Source organism: Rhinoraja longicauda, chromosome 24 (assembly GCF_053455715.1).
Source record: "Rhinoraja longicauda isolate Sanriku21f chromosome 24, sRhiLon1.1, whole genome shotgun sequence".
Taxonomy (NCBI): Eukaryota; Metazoa; Chordata; class Chondrichthyes; order Rajiformes; family Arhynchobatidae; genus Rhinoraja; species Rhinoraja longicauda.
The window spans coordinates 14,629,990-14,649,470 of NC_135976.1; the positions used below are offsets into that span (position 1 = coordinate 14,629,990).

Genomic DNA, 19,481 nt, shown 5'->3' on the forward strand with positions numbered 1-19,481 from the left:
ATTCCTTCTCTCCAGAGATGCCGCCTGATCCGCTGAGTTACTCCAGCATTCTGTGTCTACCCAGACAATTGCTGTTCCTTTACATACAGTTCAATTAACTTGGATAAAAAAACACTCAAGATTTTCAAAGAATTTGAAAAATACAGACACAAAATCAAATTGTATGCATCGGCTATGCTGATTTCCACCACTAAACAATTAAGAAATTACTTTGAGATTCTTCAAACCTAGAACGTCACTGAGAAAGTTCTTCAGCGCAGTTTCCTGGACCCAATAGTTCCAGTCATAAGGCAGATAATGAAGATTTTTTTTGCATACAGCAAAATCATGATCATTCTAAATTTAGATTCAAGATGGCGCCGAAGCCAGGCGACTCTTTGGCGACTGGTCCCAGGAGAGGATCTGCAATCATTCATTAAATAGTCATAGAGTCAAACAGTCATACAGTGTGGAAACAAGCCCTTCAGCCCAACTTGCCCTCACTGACCAACATGTCCCACATATGCTAGACCCACCTGTCTGCATCTGGCCCATATCCCTTTAAACCTGTCCTATCCATGTGCCTGTCCAAATGTTTCTTAAATGTTGTATGGTACCTTCCTAAACTATCTCCTTCAACAGCTTGTTCCATACACCCAGTAAAAATGTGTAAAAAAACCCTCAGGTTTCTAATAAATCTTTCACCCTCTCCTTAAACTTATGTCATCTGGTTCTCAATTCTCCTACTCTGGGCAAGAGACTCTGTGCATTTACCCAATCTATTCCTCTCATGATGTTGTACATCTCTATATGATCACCCTTCATTCCTCTCCAAGGGAAAATGTCCCAGCCTGCTCCATCTCTCCATGTAGCGCAGGCCCTTGAGTCCTGGCAACATCCTCGTAAATCTTCTCTGCACCCTTTCCAGCTTGCCAACATCTTTCCTATAACATGGTGACCAAAACTGAACCCAATACTCTAAATATAGCCTTACCAATATTTTCTATAACTGCAACATGACCTCCCAACTTCTGTACTCAATATTCCAATCGCTCTACTCTTTTGAATCTTTAATTCAACAGTTTCCCGTGATCCTGTATCTGTACACTGTGGACGGCTTTATTGGAATCATGTATAGTCTTATCACTGACTGATTAGCAGGCAACAAAAAAGAGCTTGGTACACGTAACAATAATCAACAAAACTAAGAAATAACATTCACAGCACACAAATGCTAAGTATAGCCCAAATCTGCAAGAGAGAGAGGTTAATCATTGCCCCTTGCTGTTCAATCAACCATTTAAACTCCCCTTCCCATTCCCACATTGTCCTTACTGTCCTTGGCCTCCGGCCTCCTCCATTGCCAGAGTGAGGCCACACACAAAACCACTGCAAAGCGCTCTACTGTTCAAAGTGCCACTTAAAACATGCCCTGCAGCAAATCACCGAGATTTACTCAATGGTTCCTCCAACATTGTCAACTTCGAAAATGGATCAGTCAAATGGGAACGCCACCATATTCAAGTTCCCTTCTCAAAGTAGATTAGAAGCAGGCCTAAGTTGTTTGAATATGGAGTGAATCATAGCTACACTAACCCATTGAAGATACTCTAGGAAAATCCTTCAATAAACTGATGCAATGTCCGATTCACCTCTACCGCAGTGTGGATATTGGACATGTTTATGGAACTGGCACACTACAATACTGAGAAGTATATTCTGCACTTGGTTGCCTCCTCTTTGGTCTACCTGTAGATCCTCGTGCTCAACAAACTTAGCTTGAAGTTAATAAATTGTTGTTATTCTTGCAACTTCATACACTACCTATTGTAGTTTAGTTTAGATTAGAGATTACAGTGCGGAAACAGGCCCTTTATCCGCATATTCCATGTCATCCAGCAATTACCCTGTACACGAGCACTATCTTACACACTGGGGACAATTTAGAATTTTACCAAAGCCAATTAACCTACAAACCTGTATGTCTTTGGAGTGTGCAAGGAAATCGGAGCACTCGGAGAAAACACACGTGGTCACGGGGTGAACGTATAAACTCCGTGCAGACAGCATCCATACTCAGGGTCTCTGGCGCTACAAAGCAGTAACTCTACCGCTCTGCCACTGAGCCAAGAACTTGTACGTGTGGAGGTTTTACTGCAAAACCTGCCCAAGGATTCACATTTACAAGACATCCTCCAGGGTTGTAGAGCTTTATTTCTTGGATTCTCCTACCTCTGAGAAGGCATGTTGGAAGGAATATAGAATTTAGTTTAGAGATTTAGAGAACTGTGGGACAGTCAAGGACCAAAGGGCACAGCCTCAGAATAAAAGGACATAAAGGAATTTATTTAGCCAGGGGGTGATACATTTGTGGAATGCATTACCACAGATGGCTGTGGAGGCCTAGTCAATGGGTATTTTAAAAGCTGAGATTGACAGGTTCTTGACCAGTATGGGTGTCAAAGATTACGGGGAGAAGGAAAATGAATGGGGTTGAGAGGGAGAGATTAGCAATGATTGAATGGTGGATAAAACCATTAAATTGGCTGAATGGCCTAATTCTGCTCCTAAGACTTATGAACATAAACTTCTGAAATGACTGGCCAATTGTCTGGTGGGTGACCATGGCCACACAAAATAGCAGTGAAAAGAACAGCAACAGTGCTATGAGTGAAGAAATCTTTCGTGCAGAAGGAGGAATTTAATCCCATAAACCCTTTTTTTGGGATGGAAATGATTTCTTTCAAAAGGACATTATACAATATTAAAAACATTTCTTGGATACAAAGTGCTTTTGTTGCTGACAGGACAGATTTAGTTTAGTTTATGATACATTTATAGCCAATCACTTCTTTCAAACCCCCTTGCTGTGCAAATTGATTTTATTTAGTGAGGCAAAATTATGTCCTGAAAATGTAGATGATTTGTTGTGTATTATTTTCTCTGGCTGATGGCGAAAAAAAATCCCACGTTATTTTCTTCCTCCACATCTTTTCAGTCGTAAGCTTTTGGGTTCAAGCCTGACATTCGACTTCGACTTGAACTTCAACTTGAACATCAAACTTTATTTCCAGCAAAATCCCAAGGATTTGATAGGATGCAGGGGAAAAAAAGGCCCATTTTGATCGGCATCGCAACCCCCACCTGTTATACTCACGCCATACACATCCTGCTAAGATGTTGGAGTAACGCTTACAACCTACTTCCCCAAGAGTTCAATTGCTTTAATGAAATTTCCCAAGGGAATGCGACAATCTTCAAACACTGGCTCTTCCCTGAAGGGTCAGCACAGTGTTTACTCAACATGAAAAGCATGACCGCTTTGACTGTACGATAGTGCTAGTGGGCACGGGGTGATCGCTGGTCAGCATGGACTCGGTGGGCCGAGGAGCCTGTTTCCATGCTGTATCTCATGTCATAAGAGAGACTCCTCCACACTCACCACATTCAAAACATCGCTGAAGTCTCACCTGTTCAGTACTGCCTTCAACCACTGAAGGTCACCTCACCTTCTGTCTCCTATCTCTGTTCGTTTACTTATTTATCTATTTATTCACTTCCCTATGTTCTCTAAATCCCTGTAAAGCGTCTTTGAGTGTATGAAAAGCGCTATATAAATGTAATGCATTATTATTATTATTATTATAAAGAATAGGAATAGAATTAGGTCATTCAGCCCATCAAGTCTGCTCTGCCATTCAATCGTGGGTGATCTCTCTCTCTCCCTCCCAACCCCATTCTCCTGCCTTCTCCCCATAACCTCTGACACCTGACATCTCTAAAGTCTCAATCTAACTTTTCTCCAGTCTTCAACTTTTATTCACAACTTCTCGATGCCACTAATATTTCGCTGCTTCAGAATGGAGTTTTGGCTGATCAAAGTATGAGATGGAGATCTTTAGCCGGACCTTTGCAGGTCTCAGGGAATGCTGGATGCAGCTCAATCTTCCATAGATCAAAAAAAATAAAGTCTAGGGCATCTGGAGCAAAGTCTTCAGTGGGATTCATCGTAGGTTCTGTGAAATGTTACTCATGTAAAGTTGTCATATTTCACACTTAGGATAACTTGGCCTCATGTGTATTCACAATGTTAGGAATAAACCATCCTATCAGCAACTAGGGAGTGGTGCTGAGCCACTATCCACCTCATTGGAGATTCTCGGACTATCTTTCAGACTTTGAGTACAAGACTTTATCTTGCACTAAACATTAGTCACTTTATCATGTACCTGTACACTGTGGATGGGTCGACTGTAATCACGTATCGTCTTTCCGCTGACTGGTCAGCACTAAAACAAAAGCTTTTCACTGTACCTTGTTACACGAGACAATAAACTATACAAAACTAATAAACAATATTCTGAGAAACTGAAGCTGGTGGTCAAAGATCCTACCACTGAGTTACCACTAAACTCCAATAGCACCAGGTGATGACCATTTCCAACAATCCAGTGTCCAACCATCTCAATGGTTCGATGTTTTTTTATGTGTAGCACGGACGTAGCAGCGGTCAAGTTGCTACCTCACAGCGCCAGAGACCTGGGTTCGATCCTGACTTCGGGTGCTGTCAGTACGGAGTTTGTACATTCTCCCTGTGACCGCGTGGGTTTTCTTCGGTTTTAGAGTCGTGTAGGTTAATTGGCTTTGGTGATATTGTAAATTGCCCCTCGTGCGTAGGATAGCGCTAGTGTATGGGGTGTTTATTGGTCGACAAGGGACTAGGTGGGCCGAAGGGCCCATTTCCAAGCTGTATCTCCAAAGTAGAAATCTCATTTTTCTCTAGTCATCAGGTTCTATTCACAACTTCTATTGTAAGTGTCATTTCGTGGCCATTCTGTGGACATGCTGTGCTGCAGTATCATGAGAGGGCATGGTAAATCAAATGCCAGTTAGGAAATACAGGAGTGATGACAGTGAAATGCAGCCTTAGTTTAACTCCGAGCTAATTAAAGTATTTATCTTTGGGATAGTTTTAGGTTAAAACATTGTGCTTGGAGATTGAATTAATGGGTACAGGATAAGGATAGCTGAAGAAATTATAGACTTTAGACTTTTAGATGTTAGAGATGCAATGCAGAAATAGACCTTCGGCCCACTGAATCCACGCTGACCAGCGATCACCCATACCCTAGTTCTATCCTGCATACTAGAGGCAACTTACAGAAGTCAATTAACCTACAAACCTGTATGTCTTTGGAAAGTGGGCAGAAACCGAAGCACCTGGAGAAAACCCACGTGGTCACAGGGAGAACGTACAGACTCTGTACAGACAGCATCCGTAGCCAGGATCGACCCAGATCTCTGGCGCTGTAAGGCAGCAACTCTACCACTGTGCCACTGAGCCGCCCTTTAGAGATACCATGTGGAAACAAGCCCTTCGGCCCACCGAGTCCACACTGGTTAACCATACTAATTTAAATAAAGTTCACTGTTCCCCATTCTTTCTTATAAAGCATAATCAATGCTTGTTATGGCAACAGTCTGTGCAAAGCCAATCTATTATGATACCTTCACTGAGTCACTTTATTCTCCTCTTGTTTGCAATCAAGACAGATAAATTAAAATTGCAACATATTGTGTGAGATATTTTTTTAAATGATAAAACAAATTGCTGCATTGCTTATTCAATTTGTAGGAATACACTAACAAAGCTGAATAGATTAGCATTTTAACTAACAGTTGTCTCTCTTCATTGTGTTCATACAGCTGGCTTTTATAAAACATCAGTTTAAAAATAGCAAAATTATCTCAAAATTGTTCCATTTAGAAAATTAATTGTGTTAAATTAAAGGATATTCCTTTTGCTGGAAATGGTAGATAAATAACTTTCTGAACAATACATGAAATAATTATGTGGTAATACTTTTGTGGCTTTTAAAGCAAATATTATTTTAATGCCAAGAAGATGTTTTACCTTGGGTTTCGAGATTTTCACATAGTTCGGTTTTGGCTTCTCCATTGGGGCGGAGATTTCCTTTCTGGGTAAACTTGTTGGACATTGTGGCCGCTGTCACGACAGCCTTTAGACTGCGCTTACGTCTCTGCACGTTCTGCTCAGGGTGGAATAGGATTACATAAACCTTGGGCATATACAGCATGCCTAACGACACAGAAGCACTCAGATTTATGGAAATCGTCAACGTGGTGGTTTGAATATACATCTGAAAGAAAACAAAAGGGAGAAATGCACTTTTCAGTAAATGGGTTTGATAAATCAAGTTCTTTACCTTCAGTCTGAATAATCACACGTAATACTGGATGAGCACATCAGATTTATTCCACCATGGGGCTCTTCTCGTGAGGATCTCCAGACACAATACTAGTGTCTGAAAAGATCTCAACTCAGGAGAGGGGAAGAACAACTTTTCCACGATTGTTTACTTTTTTATACAGAAAGGAAAAAAGGGGCATAACAGATAAAAATCAAGGACCAATTACAAATCTAATACAATTCCCATGGTTACAGAGAAAACAAAATCACCAATACAGGTCACATGCTCAGAAACCAAAAGCATTAATATAAGTCACATGCTTTTGGGGAAACGCATCAATTTACCTAGAGTGGATTCAAAACTTTTCCTACTTTCACACGCACCCATATAAGGAGTTGTTACTAAGAAAGAAACTTTCTTTATCTCTATACACGAGCAATCTTGCAGCTGCACGACCTTGCTTTACTGTTTTAATACACAGCACTCACACAGTCAGACGGAGGAGTGAGGGAGTAATTTAAGAACAAGAGCCCCTACTCTTCTATATACCCCTTATCATTCATAAAGGGACAAACACATTCTGTTCCCAAGGATAAAATTTCTGCACAAGTATCCATCTTACTGCTTTCCACTGAAAATAAGCATTCATTTTATATTAGCTAACACAACAGTACGTTGTTCTGCATCTAGTTGCAGTAAGTTGTCGAGAATACAGATACATGGATATCTCTTCATTAAAAAGCTAACTAGAATTCAAAGCATAAACAGAGTGCTGAAGTCATTAAAACGTGCCATTCAGTAAGCAAAACAGAAATAAGAACCATGTAATATATTTTGATAAATGGCACCGAGCTCTTCAGTTCACTTGAAAGGCGAGGATGGTGGGTAAAAACGTAGAACCAATGTCACCAGCAACTTGTCCTGGACCACCCAGATTGAAGCACTGGCCAAGAAGGCACACCAACACCTCTACTTTCTTAGAAGGCTTAGGAAGATAGGCATGTCCCCAACAAAAATCTCACCAATGTCTATAGGTGCGCCATAGAAAGCATCTTATCAGGATGCATCACAGCATGGTTTGGGAACAGCTCCATCCAAGACTGCAAGAAATTGCAGAGAAGTGTGGACACAGCCCAGACCATCACACAGACCAACCTCCCCTTCCATTGATTCAATTTATACCTCGCGCTGCCTCCGCAGGGCCACCAGCTTAACCAAGGACAAGTCACACCCCGGCCACTCCCTCTTCTCCCCTCTCCCATCAGGCAAGAGGCACAGAAGTGTGAAAATGTACATGTCCACATTCAGGGACAGTTTCTTCCCCGCTGTTATCAGGCAACTGAATCATCCTACCGACAACTTGAGAGCAGTCCTGAGCTACTATCTACCTCATTCGAGACCCTCGGACTATCTTTGATTGGACTTTATTGGACTTTATCTTGCACTAAACGTTATTCACATTACTCCCTTCATCATGTATCTGCACACTGTGGATGGCTCAATTGGTATTGGGTATTGTCTTTCCGCTGACTGGTTAGCACACGACAAAAGCTTTTCACAGTACCTCAGTACACGTGACAATGAACTAAACTCAAACTCAAACAGGGAACTGCAGATGCTGGCTGATCAAGGAAAGACTCAAAATGCTGGAGTAAATCTGTGGGTCAGGCAGCATCTCTGGGAAACATATTTATGTGATGTTTTGGGCTGGGACCCTAATTGCCAGTCCAAAAATCACCTATCCATGTTCTCCACAGACCCGTTGATTTACTCCAGCACTTTGGGTTTTATTCTGTATACCAGCATCTGCAAATCTTTGAGTCTACAATTCAAAACATGCTTCTTTGGTTCAGCACATTCTAAGACGCTGTACGATTGGAAGACTATCTTTAATTTCAACCTTTTGTAGCTTTGCATTATGTTTTTTTTCCCTGTGTGATCTCCATTTTCATGTGACTATATTCATCTTTGTTCTTCTATAATGACAGACAATGGTGTGGGAAAGTAATTCAAGAAGATTTTGGTTTTCTAAATGATCCAATATTTAACTCTAATCCAGGAAACAGCTTGGCTGTAAACTGACAAATCCCATCATAATCGGGGTTGGCAGATACAACAATCAACCATTCTAAAGTGAGCCTGCAATCATTTGTGTGGGAGCAGAAATTGTAGCTGGCAGGCTTCCAGCGAGCACTTATCCTTCCTTATTGCATTAATTTAACACAAGTTCAGAGAAATGATAACACTGAAATGGGCAGAATTAAGCTGGAATCAGCTCATTGCTCACGGCTCCCATCCACACTCACCCAAGTCCGATCAGGAGGATTGAATGTGCATGTATTGCACCCGGAGATTTAGGTGTTGAGGTATAACTAAGGGATAAAGGCTTTAGTCTCAGTTACACAAATCACCTCGACAGCTTTTAACAAAGGGATAACTGGGGCCAAATGCTCATCTAAAGGTAAACGAGCAGTACTTTTCTCTCTATTTTACTTTAACATCTCTGACAATCAAATATACTTAAATGAATTGAAGCAAAAATCATTAAATGGATTTTTTTTTTAAATTACTGAAAAACTTGAAAGGTGCAATGAAATAATCGGAAGTAAGATTCACTTTAGTATTTATAAATGCAGCGTGGAAACAGGCCCTTCGGTCCACCATGTCCGCGCCGACCAGCGATCCACGTACACTAACACTATCCTACACATTAGGGACGATTTACAATTTGCAGAAGCCAATTAACTATAAACCTCCACGTCTTACGAGTGTGGGAGGAAACTGAAGCACCTGGAGAAAACACAGGCAGTTCTAGGGAGACCATACAAACTCCGTACACACAGCACCTGTAGTCAGGATCAAACCCGGGTCTCTGGCGCTGTAAGGCAACAGCTCCACAGCTGCGCCACTATGCTGTCGGATGCACACTTGTGACTCTTTGCAAGTTTCAATTATCTTTGTGAACACGAGATTTAAATAGTGAATACTGTTAATATACCCAACTTAACAAAATACTTCCCCTCTCAGAAAACTTATTCACTTCCCTAGACCAAACCTATTACACTATGTTGCAAAAAAAGATGCTCAAACAAATACCACATTAGAACATAGAACAGGACAGCACAAGAACAGGCCCTTCGGCCCATAATGTCTGTGTCGAACATGTTGCCAAGACCAACTCTTATCTATAGACAATAGACAATAGACAATAGACAATAGGTGCAGGAGTAGGCCATTCAGCCCTTCGAGCCAGCACCGCCATTCAATGCGATCATGGCTGATCACTCTCAATCAGTACCCCGTTCCTGCCTTCTCCCCATACCCCCTCACTCCGCTATCCTTAAGAGCTCTGTCCAGCTCTCTCTTGAAAGCATCCAACGAACTGGCCTCCACTGCCTTCTGAGGCAGAGAATTCCACACCTTCACCACCCTCTGACTGAAAAAGTTCTTCCTCATCTCCGTTCTAAATGGCCTACCCCTTATTCTCAAACTGTGGCCCCTTGTTCTGGACTCCCCCAACATTGGGAACATGTTATCTGCCTCTAATGTGTCCAATCCCCTAATTATCTTATATGTTTCAATAAGATCCCCCCTCATCCTTCTAAATTCCAGTGTATACAAGCCCAATCGCTCCAGCCTTTCAACATAATTCATATCCCTCCATTCCCTACATATACCTAAATTCTCTTAATCACTATCACATCTGCCTCAACCGACATCTCTAGCAGCACATGCCAGGTATTCACCTCCTTCCATGTAAAAAAGCTGGACCCTCTCGCCTTAAAGATGTGCCTTCTAGTACTTGATTTTTCCATTCTGGCAATGGAATTATTTGAGATTTGAGATTTGCCATTTGCGATTTAAAATCTAAGATTTAACACAGATTAAATCTACATAGATTTAACATAGATTAAATTCAGATGGCTATAGATTCACCAAATTAACAACCATTTTTGTGGGATTTTTAACTTTGCATGAACCTGCATTCTCGGATCTTTCTTTAAATCAAGATTCCTGCATAAAATGGTTGATTCAATCTAGCCAATTCCAAAAATTGGCCTTGTTTAGAACAAGAAAATCTGGGTGTGCGAATATTTCACATCAAAAGTGTACAGAGGAGGTTAAAGTAAGCATGAGTGTATCGCTTACAAGATTAATTTACTAAAAATGATTCAACAGTCTGGGATCAAATCAGTTAGCAACTCCAATGTAGACAAAGGATACCTTACTGTGTTAAGGCCACATAGTTTGAATTTGATATTATTTCAAAATATTTTAATTGGAAAGTAAAATAAACACGGTGAACTTTAATGATAACTTTGTGTAATGGCATATAATAGCTTTAAAAGGTCACTGTCAAGGTTAATTCATTTGCATAATTGCACATAAGATGAGCAATCAATTATAATGGCATTATAATTTGCATGTTGAAGTTATTGTTGAAATAATTGCCTGCTTTCCATATTTTCCCCACTGAATTGGATAATATAGTTGTTGATATTTTCTTGGCTGTCCTTAACAATATTCATGCTACCTCAGGCATGATTTTTTTCCCATAAAGTTAATTCTACTTTTATCAGTTGTTTTTATTTGGAAAATGTATAACTATGGATAACATTTATCATTATTTATTTTAACCAGGACAAGTTTTCCCTTCATCAACAACGTTATTGGAGCGAATAATCACGTGTGGGGAAAAAATTGGTTTGCACATTATTCTTTAAACAAGGTATTGTTAGATCTTCATGCAGTCTTAGTTCTGAATATCTGAGGTCAGTTCGAGCTTCTTTCTGTTCTTTTTTTATTCCCTTAGTTTTGCACCTAATTCTATCCCGCATTTTCATTCCCCTTTTATTCCAATCATTTTTCTGAGCCCAAAATATTGCACTTTTACAAACTAATCTATACGGCTGCTCCATAATTGTCAGTAAACTGCAATTCTTGAATGTAGTAAGTCATTATGATTACTGTTTGGATTCATTATGTTGCTTGTATTGGGCACATCCCAAGACTTACAAGATCTTTAAATTCCTAAATAATAAGCATCATTCAACGGGGGGAAAAAAAAGCAACAGATTGATTTTGAAGCAAAGCTACAACTCTGCATGAAGTTTGCACGGGTACATGCATGAGTAAGGTTTAAAGGGCTATGGACCAAACATTGATAAATAGGACTAGCTTAAATGGGCATCTTGGTCAGCATGGATGTGTTGCGTTGAAGGGCCTGTTTCTGTGCTATATGATTCTTCAGCTCTGCTATACACAAGTCAGCATGATAGTTCCTAATAAATCAATCCAGAAGAAAAAGATCATGAAGCATAGGAGGATTTGGCCATTCAGCCCATTGAGTCCTCTCCACCATTCGATCATGGCTGATCTATTTCTCCCACTCGACCCCATTCTCCTGCCTTCTCCCAGTAACCTTTTTCGCCCAAAAAAGAAAGATGATCCAAGAAATCTTTGGATTATAACAATGCTCCTGTTGGTTCCCGGCCTATATCTCCATGTCTTTGAAATATTATCTTCATCCTGTACCTTTGTGTCTGACTGACATTGTAATATTTTTTAGTCACCTGAAGCAATTCAAATATAAAAAGCAATGCCTTGCGATATTGTAATTCCATTAAAATATCAAGTTATTTTGCATCCTAATAGTAACTGCAGTCTTGCTGGCAACAAGATGAATATCCTTTTTATTCTCTTCAACATCAAGAATATCATTGCTAGTTGCAAAACATTCATTTTCCTACCATAATTCTTATTGCAAAATACCTGTAAAGAACCTTTTAATTAGATATTCATACAGGAAATGTCACTTTTTCAATGTAACTTTAAAGATCATAAAAAGCATGTAGATGAATGAATGCATTTTTTTAGTCTGAACTGTTTGCTCTGATATGTCAAAATTAATTTAGTTTAGTTTAATTTAGAGATACAGTGTGGAAACAGGCCCTTTGGCCCACCGACTCTGCCCCGACCAGCGATCCTGCACACTAGTACCATTCTACACACACCAAGGATAATTTATAATCATCACCAAGCTAATTAGCCTACAAGCCTGTACGTCTTTGGAGTATGGGAGGAAACTGGAGCTCCGGAGGAAACCCGCGAGATCACAAGGAGAACGTGCAAACTCCATACAGACAGCGCCCGTTGTCAGGATTGAACCCGGGTCTCTGGCGCTGTGCCACCCCTTTGAAGCCTGAGCTACACCTTTTGATTGTTTGATTTCTGTAGGAGCATTGGTTAACAATCAAAATCTCCTTTTGCACATTTATGCAAATATTGAAAATGAGCACAATATCCACGTAAAACAAAACATTCTGTTTCCATTTCAGCCTTCTTTCCCACCCCCTTACAATCAAATTGAAGAAGTGTCTCGACCCAAAACATCACCCGTCCATGTTCTCCAGAGATGTTGCCTGACATAGACATAGACATAGACATAGAAAATAGGTGCAGGAGTAGGCCATTCGGCCCTTCGAGCCTGCACCGCCATTCAATATGATCATGGCTGATCATCCAGCTCAGTAACCTGTACCTGCCTTCTCTCCATACCCCCTGATCCCTTTAGCCACAAGGGCCACATCTAACTCCCTCTTAAATATAGCCAATGAACTGGCCTCAACTACCTTCTGTGGCAGAGAATTCCACAGACTCATCACTCTCTGTGTGAAGAAATGTTTTCTCATCTCGGTCCTAAAAGACTTCCCCCTTATCCTTAAGCTGTGACCCCTGGTTCTGGACTTCCCCAACATCGGGAACAATCTTCCGGCATCTAACCTCTCCAACCCCTTAAGAATTTTATATGTTTCAATAAGATCCTGACATACTGAGGTACTGCAGCATTTTGTGTCTATCTTTGGTATGAACCAGCATGTGCTGTTCCTTGCATTCCCTCTCACTGACAGTTCCCCACACTAATCATCTTGCTAGTTTCATTGTTTGTATCCTTTCATTACCACCTCTTCCACAGCCAACAATGGACCATTGTGGACTCTACATTTGTTGAGTGATCACTGCTGGCTGTGATTTGTTCTTTAACTTTTCATACCTCTAGTTTCCCTCTTCCCTGGCTCTCAATCTGAAGAATGGTCTCAGTCCTTAATGTCACCTATTCCTTTTCGCCAGGGTGGTGCTGGCTTGAAGGGCCGAATGGCCTACTCCTGCACCTATTTTCCTATGTTTTTCGATGTTTCTATGATGCTGCCTGATCCGTTGAATGACGTATAAAGCCCTAAATGGACACTCCCCCCCCCACATCAAAAATCTTCTAACCCCCCTCTCTAACTCCAGGTCCCTCAGATCGGCCGACTTGGGGCTATTCACTATCCCGCGGTCTAGGCTTAAACTCAGGGGTGACCGCGCTTTTGCGGTTGCAGCTCCCAGACTGTGGAACAGCATCCCTCTCCCCATCAGAACTGCCCCCTCCATCGACTCCTTTAAGTCCAGGCTCAAAACATATTTCTACTCCCTAGCGTTTGAGGCTCATTGAGGAGGCGCTGTGAACTGTTTGCGTGCTACTGTATGTTTTCATTTTTTTTCTATTGGAACCTAATCAAATGTACAGCACTTTGGTCAACGTGGGTTGTTTTTAAATGTGCTATACAAATAAAATTGACTTGACTTGACTTGACCAGCATTTTGTGTCTATCTGCCGTTCCTTGTTATTATCAGACTTCCTTTGTTTAGGTTTAACACGGCCAAATAATACTGGATCATGAACAGCTCTTGTTAGTGTGGACTGAGGCACATAATCTGCATGATTAATATTCAGCCACACACACTGCGTTTCATTCTCCTCCTTATAAATTACCGATTGGTTTAGAGACGTCTGCATTAAATGAAACCCTCGGGCTCGACCGGAAGTCATGACAAGCAAAGCTGAAGGAGAATTAACCACCTTCACCTAGATTCAGCATTCTTTTATAAATGTGATTAGCAGCATGTGAACTTCAATATTGACCAAGTATTTCCCAAATGCTTCAGGTTAGAATTATACTCACAGAGTCATACAGCATGGAAACAGGCCCTGTGGCTCAACTTGCTCACGCCGACCAACATGTCCTGTCTACACCAGTCCCACTTGCCTGCATTTGGCCCATATCCCTCTAAACCTATTCTATCCTGTCTAATTGCTTCTGAAATGGTGCGATAGTCCCTGCCTCAACTGCCTCCTCCAGCTGTTCATTATACCCACCACCCTTTGTGTGAAAGAGTTACCCCTCAGATTCCTATAAAATCTTTCCTCCTTCACCTTAAACCCATGCCCTCTGGTTCTCGTTTCTCCCACTCTGGGCAAGAGACTCTATGCATCCACCCGATCTTGTAAAAATTATGGAAAATATTCATATCCCATATCACGTGGATTTCCTCTTGTTCCTCCTACATTCCAAAAGCAGATGGGTTTGTAGGTTAATTGGCATCTGTAAAAATTGCCTCTCCTTTATGAGGATGTTGCCAGGACGTGAGGTGTCTGAGATATAGGGAGAGGTTGGGCAGGTTAGGACTATTCCTTGGAGGGCAAGAGGATGAGGGGGACAGATAAAAGGTACATTTAATACAAAGTTGTAACATTGAAGTCCAATAAAGTCCTATTGAAAAAAAGTTCAAAGGTCTCCATTGTGGGTAGATGGGAGGTCAGTACCGCACTCTAGCTGATGAGAGGACCATTCAGCTGGGAAGAAACTGTTCCTGAGACTGGAGGCAAGCGTTTTCAGACCTCTGTATCTCATGCCTTATGGGAGAAGGGAGAAGGGAGAAGAGGGAGTGGGCTGGGCGAGACTGGTACTTGATTATGCTGGCGGCCTTGCTGAGATAGTGTGGTGTAGATGGAAGGGAGGTTGGTTTGTGTGATTGCCTGGGCTATGTCCACACCTTTCTGCATTTTCTTGCGGCCTCGTATGGAGCTGTTCCCAAACCACTCTGTAATGCCTCCTGATAAGATGCTTTCTATGGAGGATCACCAGAGATTGCAGCATAATTCTGAGGTGCAACTTGAGATGCCCCACGTTCATGTTGCAGTCTGGACAATGTGCACATAAATAAAGTTGAACACCCCCAACTTCAATGTTGTTGTTGACAGCAACATCAGGGGCAGGCAGAAAATGTCTACGCTAATGACATCCAACAATGTTATTGATATGTGGTTTGATTTATAGAGACACATTTAGAAGATCAAAATAGTCAGTGAAAGGCAATTACTAGAGCATACATTGGCTGGCACACTTATTTTGAATTCAAGTAACATCCTTGTCTAATATCTTTAAAAAAATAACAGGCTATTAAATTTAAAACTATACTTATTCGTTCCAAATATGGATGAAAATGGTGCTACAGAATTCCTTGTGTGGGAAGGAACTGCAGATGCTGTTTTACACTGAAGATAGACACAAAATGCTGGAGTCACTCAGTGGGTCAGACAGCATCCCTGGAGTAAAGAACCGCAGATAGATTTGCGTCTATCTTTGGTGTTCACAAGTTCACAAGTTATAGGAGTAGTATTAGGCCATTCGGCCCATCGAGTCTACTCCGCCGTTCAATCATGGCTGATCTCTGCCTCATAATCCCATTTTCCTGCCTTCTCCCCATAACCCTTGACAACCCTTAAACCAGCATCTGCAGTTCCTTCCCACACAAGGAATTCTGTAGAACCATTATCATCGATACATGGGACAAATAAGTATAGGTTTAAATGTGCAGTCTTTGTATGGGTTTTCACTGTTATTCAGTGATCAATGGCCCAACTTATTTGGATTCCTTTACATCAGAGAGATCAAGTGTAGACCAGCCGACCGTTTTACTGACCGGACGCTTGCGCTCAATTTTCAAGGCTTGATGGATCTCTCAGTTGCTAATCAATTTAATTCCCCTACCCATTCACACACTGACCTTTCTGTCCTGGGCCTCCTTCATTGCCAGAGTGAGGCCACACGCAAACTGGAGGAACAGCACCTCATAGCTGGGTAGCTTACAACCTATTAAATTCTTCAATTTCAAGTAATACCTCCCCGATCCCCTCCCTCAATCCTGTATCCCATAACTCATAGCGACGCGGTGGCACATTGGCAGAGCTGCTTCCTTACAGCGCCAGAGACCCGGATTCCATCCTGACTATGGGTGCTGTCTGTACGGAGTTTGCACACTCTCCTGTGATAGCTCACCGGTTCCCTCCCACATTCCAAAGACATACAGGTTTGGAGATTAATTGGCTTTGGTAAAAATTGTAAATTGTCCCTGGCATGTAGGATAGCGTTGGTGTGTGGGGATCGCTGGTCGGCGTGGACTCGGTGGGATGAAGGGCCTATTTCTGCCCAGTATCTCTAAAAACTAAAATCCCGTGCGCATCCATTTCTCCTACTGGGCTGCCTGTCTTTCACCCAACCCCCATCCCACCCCCTTCTACCTCTATCCCTCCCTCTGGGTTTACATTTCACTCCTCCTCTCTATCTGACATCCTTTTAATCTCTAAACTCCTCCCCCCTCCATCACCCGTATCCACCTGTCACTTGCCAGGCTTTGCCCTGTACCCACCTCTCTTTTCCAACTTTCTCCACCCACCACCCCCTCCTCCCTTCCAGCCCCCACCACAATGCCTGCAGTAGGGTCCCAGCCTGAAATGTTATCTCTCCATTCCATTCCCAAATGCTGCCTGACCCACTGAGTCCCGCACTTTGTACTTTGCTCAATATTCCAGCATCTGCAGTTCCTTGTGGCCCCTGATGGTGTCTTTGTTTCCCAACAGGTGGAAATGTAGTCATTAAATTATGGGGGTGAGTCTGTGATTAGACAGAAGTCTCAAAATTCATGAGGATATCTGTTTGCATCAACAGAAATTGATTGTATTCTCTAGTTAAAGAACGATGGCAGCTGAAATCAACAATCTCTCTCTGTCTCTGTCTCTGCCTCCGTCTCTCCCTCTCCCTCTCCCTCTCCCTCTCCCTCTCCCTCTCCCTCTCCCTCTCCCTCTCCCTCTCCCTCTCCCTCTCCCTCTCCCTCTCCCTCTCCCTCTCCCTCTCCCTCTCCCTCTCCCTCTCCCTCTCCCTCTCTATCTTTCTCTGTCTCTTTCTCACCATCAATTAATTACATAACACCAAAGGCCCAGAGAAAGCCATTGGTATTACACAAGTCTTTTCAAACAGTTATGGAAAGTTTAAAGACCTTTAAGCAATATTGGTATATATTTTTAAATTCTAGATAAGACAAATACAACTGTACATTTGCATACCTTGAAAAATGGTGCAATAATTTCAAAAACAAAACTCTAATTCTGACTACATCTGACTGGTCTGAAATCAGGAGATGCATTTGCATCTTATAACTAATTAATACTTGGTTCCCAGGGATTGCAGAGATAATAAATATACAGTAGTAATAGAAACTCAGCGGATAAATCCTTCATGTGACGTGTTCCTGAGATAGAGCAGGCACACATCAACAGGGAAGAAAGATGAGTGGATAATATTAGGTAGAATTTATTGGAAATATAATTAAGTGCAGAGTGACTGAGCACTTAGAGGAACCTGTTGATTAGAGAGAACCAACATGGATTTGTGAAGATCACATCTCATAAACATAACTGAATTTTTCATGGAATAAACTAATATTGTGGTCTGGGGAATGTTTCCAGAAAGCATTTCAGCACTATTCTATAAACAACTGTTTATTGCCATTAAATCTTGTGGAATAGAAGACAACATATTGATGTGTAAGAAAATAACTGCAGATGCTGGTACAAATCCAAGGTATTTATTTCACAAAATGCTGGAGTAACTCAGCAGGTCAGGCAGCATCTCAGGAGAGAAAGAATGGGTGACGTTTCGGGTCGAGACCCTTCTTCAGACTGATCAACATATTGATGTGGTTCAACGCAAAGTGCTGGAGTAACTCTGCGGGTCAGTCAGCTTCTGTGGTGGACATGGCTAGGTGAGGTTTGGGTGGGGAGTAAGCTGGCAAAGAACTGCGGTGGGCAGGACTAAGCCTGGCAAGTATAGAAGTTGGAAGGTCATGTTGCTGATATATAAAACATTGGTGAGGCCGCATTTAGAGTATTGTGTTCAGTTTTGGGCACCATGTTATAAGGAAACGTGTGCCAAGCTGGAATGGGTGCAGAGAAGATTTACGAGGATGTTGCCGGGGTGTGAGGGCCTGACCTATAGAAAGAGGTTGAGCAAGCTAGGACACTAATCATTGGAGCGCAGGAGGATGAGGGGTGATCTTATAGAGGTGTAAAAAAATTATAAGAGGAATGAATCAACTAAACGCACAGAGTCTCTTGCCCAGAATTGGGGAATTGAGAACTAGAGGAAATAGGTTAAAAGTGAGGAGGGGAGGATTTAATAGGACCTGAGGGATAACTTTTTCACACAAAGGGTGGTAGGTATATGGAACGAGCTGCTGGAGGAGGTAGTTGAGGCAGGGACTATCGCAACGTTTATGAAACATTTAGACAGGTACATGGATTGTATAGGTTTCAGGGGTTATGGGCCAAAGACATAGAATGACTCAATTGTGCATTCTAACTTTGTTCAGTAATGACTTTCTATTGAAACTCCTCTGAGAAATCCAAACACACCACATCAACTGATTCACCCTTGTCTATTCTGCCAGGTACTACCTCAAAAAATACTATAGCAAATTTGCTAAACTAAAAAAACTCATAAATTTACACAGAATGGCCAATATCTTGAACACACTGAGGAGCTAATCGAATCAGATTCAATAATTAGTTTAAGAGACGTTTGGACAGGCACTTAAAGAGGCTAGACATGGAAGAATGTAGCCCTAATGTGGACAAATGGGATTAGTGTAGATGGGCAAAAATGCTATCATGAATGAGTTGGGCCAAAGAGCCTTTTTCTCTGCTGTTCTCGATGACTCAGGAACTCAAAAAATACCTTGTATTACCTTTGTCCAGACCTTTGATTGCTTTAAATAGTTTTGTTACCACTTATTTAATAATGAATTTATTAACCACATGGATATACAATAAAGAGCTTCTCTCCCAATTTCCTACATCAGGTTGGGACCCTTCTTGAGTTTGATTGTAAGAGAGGGAGGAAAGCTGGAAAAGAGAGCTGGGGTGGGCCAAAGCCTGGGAGTGATAGGTGGATATAGGTGAGTGGGCAGTGTGTTGGTTCCTGGGTGGAGCAGTCGACAAAAGCTAGAGTTGAAAAGGGTGACAAAAGTGAGTCAGATAAGGAGGGAAAAATAGTAAAATGTTAAACCATATGGTGTGATACAAGTGAAAGGGGACAGGCGGGAGTGGGGAGGAATGGATGCAGGGTAGTT

General features: G+C 41.7%; 1 protein-coding gene across 3 annotated transcripts in view; it reads right to left on the reverse strand.

Moving 5' to 3' along the window:
• Positions 1 to 19,481, reverse strand: part of LOC144605433 (metabotropic glutamate receptor 4-like) — an 808,110-nt gene that overhangs the window by 19,180 nt on the left and 769,449 nt on the right. For all 3 annotated transcript variants that reach the window (XM_078420690.1, XM_078420688.1, XM_078420691.1), the window contains exon 10: positions 5,894 to 6,140. In XM_078420690.1, coding sequence (XP_078276816.1) covers positions 5,894 to 6,140 — 247 coding nt within the window. The remainder of the gene's footprint in view (positions 1 to 5,893; positions 6,141 to 19,481) is intronic.